General features: G+C 37.4%; 1 protein-coding gene across 1 annotated transcript; it reads right to left on the bottom strand.

Moving 5' to 3' along the window:
• Nucleotides 1-593: 593 nt before the first annotated feature.
• Nucleotides 594-2,444, bottom strand: LOC106468225 (frizzled-5-like). The gene has a single exon (XM_022396555.1). It carries the CDS (start codon nucleotides 2,392-2,394, stop codon nucleotides 682-684), a length of 1,713 nt encoding a protein of 570 aa, XP_022252263.1. The 5' UTR covers nucleotides 2,395-2,444; the 3' UTR covers nucleotides 594-681.
• Between the last annotated feature and the right edge of the window lie 357 nt (nucleotides 2,445-2,801).

The following is a 2,801-nucleotide window of genomic DNA, read 5'->3' as shown; positions in this document are numbered from 1 at the left end:
GAAGTAATGTCTATTTTACAAAGGACAGAAAAAAAATTCAAATGCCTAATATAGAAATTAATAGATCATACTTTCTAAGGATAGGTAAACCATGATTTCTAGTTCAAATTAAAATAAATTAAAAATATAATTTTAATAAGAAACCATTTGGTATTCATACATAAGTAACATAACGTTAACTACCAATATTTCGCCGGCTATCGGCGGTTAAAACATAACACTATATACATAATTTGATCTAAGAATGTTATTGTTATACTTGTAAACCTTTACGCAGGACTTGCGTAAATATCGCAAAATTGACAACTTAAAGTTCAGTTTTTGTCTTGGGAAGTTTTACCTTTACTCCACACTTCAGTGACAATGAGCACACAAGAGAGATTATGCAAATTATCTTACTTTAAGATACAAACCCTAGAAACGTATACTTCACGTTTTTAGATGTACGTGTATTTCATGTATTTTGTACGTGTATTTTATGTATTTTGTAATGCATACCAAAGGATTTTGTTTCGTGTTTTTTGTGTGTGTGTGTGTGTTTTCAAAATTACAACATTGATGAAAAATAAAAGGTTTTATCAATTTCTATTATAAAAAAAATTCATTTTCGAAACTCTCTGCCTTATAATTGGTTTCAGATTTGATACTTTCGTAGCAAGTTGTTGCTTTGCGGGATACACCTTAAATATGGGCCAATGTCGACTGTTTCATGTTTGAAGTAGATGCTAATGGATCTTTCTGAGTTATGTTGACCTTATCCTTCTTATACCGATCTGTACCACTCCTAATCCTACACAGCTTAACCAAAAATATCTTCCAAGAACTGAGTGTCTTCTCAGACCAGATCCAAAACCCCGATGTAAGACCAATAACAAGAAACATAAAGTATTTAAGCATGAAAACAGAGTAATCCGGTTTGACATCAGGGATGCTACAAGGGCAGTTGTGTTTTCTTTCCCACTCGTCCCTAGAGACATGTTCGTAAACATAACAGCCGATGACTGAGGTAGCGGGCACTGTGTACAAAACAGAAAACACGCCAATTCGAATCATTAGTTTCTCCAGTTTGTCTACACTGTCTCTTGCTTGTTGTCTGATCACGGTTCGTATCCGAAAGAGCTCCACAAACCCGCCTAGAAGGAAAGACGTACCCAAAAGAAGGTATAGACATAACGGTATAAGAACAAATCCTCTTAGAAGATCAATGTTTTGGTTTCCAACGTAACAAATGCCAGCTACTGGGTCGCCATCTATTCCATCCATAGACAAAATTAATACTGTTTTAAGGGCAGGGATCGCCCACGCTGCCAAGTGAAAATAAAGGGAACAGTCGGCAATAGCCTCGTTTCCCCATTTCATTCCTGCTGCAAGCAGCCATGTTAGGGCTAGCATCACCCACCAGAGGGAACTAGCCATTCCGAAGAAATAAATAAGTAGAAATACTATTGTGCAAGTAGCCGACTTTTCCGAATTTTGATATCGAATAAGAGATCCGTCACACGCTACAGCTTCGTGTCCCAGCCCTATCCTAATCAAATAACCGATAGAAATCATTAGGTAACAGCCCGATAAAAATATTATTGGACGTTCTGGATAGCGGAAGCGATCTCTGTCAACCACAAATGTTGTTACTGTTATTGTCGTGGATACACAACACAGAACTGCCCATACCCCTAGCCATAAAGTTGCAAAACCATGTTTACTTTCTGTATGGAACAGACCATGGCAAGGCACAGCACAGTTAGGTACATTACCACTTTCAACTTTGTTGTAATACCTACTCTCTTCTGTTAGCGTAATCATAGGGTAACGACAACGACAGTCACAAACGGAATCATGATTCAAGCCTGGATTATGTTTTAAGACTATCCCAGTACTTGGAAACTTATCGTTAACGTTTTGCTGCCCACTCGGGTGGTGTTTATCTTCCAAGGACCGGGATGGATTTTGTTTATCAGTATCAAACCCCAAATTTTGAGCTCCAGCACCCTCTCGTTCATCCATACACAAGTTTCTCGGATCCCCATACTCAGGCAAATTTTCACAATTCATTCTCTCAGGCCACGCAAACCCATATTGTTTCATAATAGGAGCACATCCAAACCGTGCCCTCTGACAAACAGAACGACATGCGGGAATGGAATCTTGATAATCTGGCATACAGATAGGTGTGTACATGGAACAAAGGAAAAAACGCAAGTCTTCGGAACATCGAATCTCAACCAATGGCCAAAACTGATGAACCTCTAAACCTGCTTCCTTTTGAGTTTGATGATAAAATTGGTTAGGCATAGAGGTTATATTGTAACCAATTTCCTTACACATGGGGATCGTAATTTCTTCGCACTGATTTACCATTCCATTAATGGTTGATGCATCCACACTCACAACCATAATCACACTTACTAAGTTCCAGACTATTCCATAAATTTTTATATGGTTCTTCTGATAGTTATCTAATAAGGTCATTCTTATGCAGAAGGGCATACATCAACATTACTTAACTGATCCGTGATTATTGGTGGCTCAGCAGGATAATGTGAGTATCGAATGTTTAAGTAATTTCAAAATATATATCCTATCTTCTTCAGATAGGCGAATAAACTTGGGAAAATGGATTATCTGATGTATAGTTTAGAAATCCACAAAAGTAGTTATTGTTCTCCAGTCATGAAATTGTGAGTTTCTTCTCATTCTTTGTAAATCAAGGAGGATTTTATGATCAGAATCTACTCGTTGATCCCCAAGTTTCCTTTCTCATGAAGTGTACCTAGCAAAAATGAAAAACATGTTAAATTTTG

Source organism: Limulus polyphemus, unplaced genomic scaffold (genome assembly GCF_000517525.1).
Source record: "Limulus polyphemus unplaced genomic scaffold, Limulus_polyphemus-2.1.2 Scaffold2922, whole genome shotgun sequence".
Taxonomy (NCBI): Eukaryota; Metazoa; Arthropoda; class Merostomata; order Xiphosura; family Limulidae; genus Limulus; species Limulus polyphemus.
This window is presented reverse-complemented; position numbering and strand designations above follow the sequence as displayed.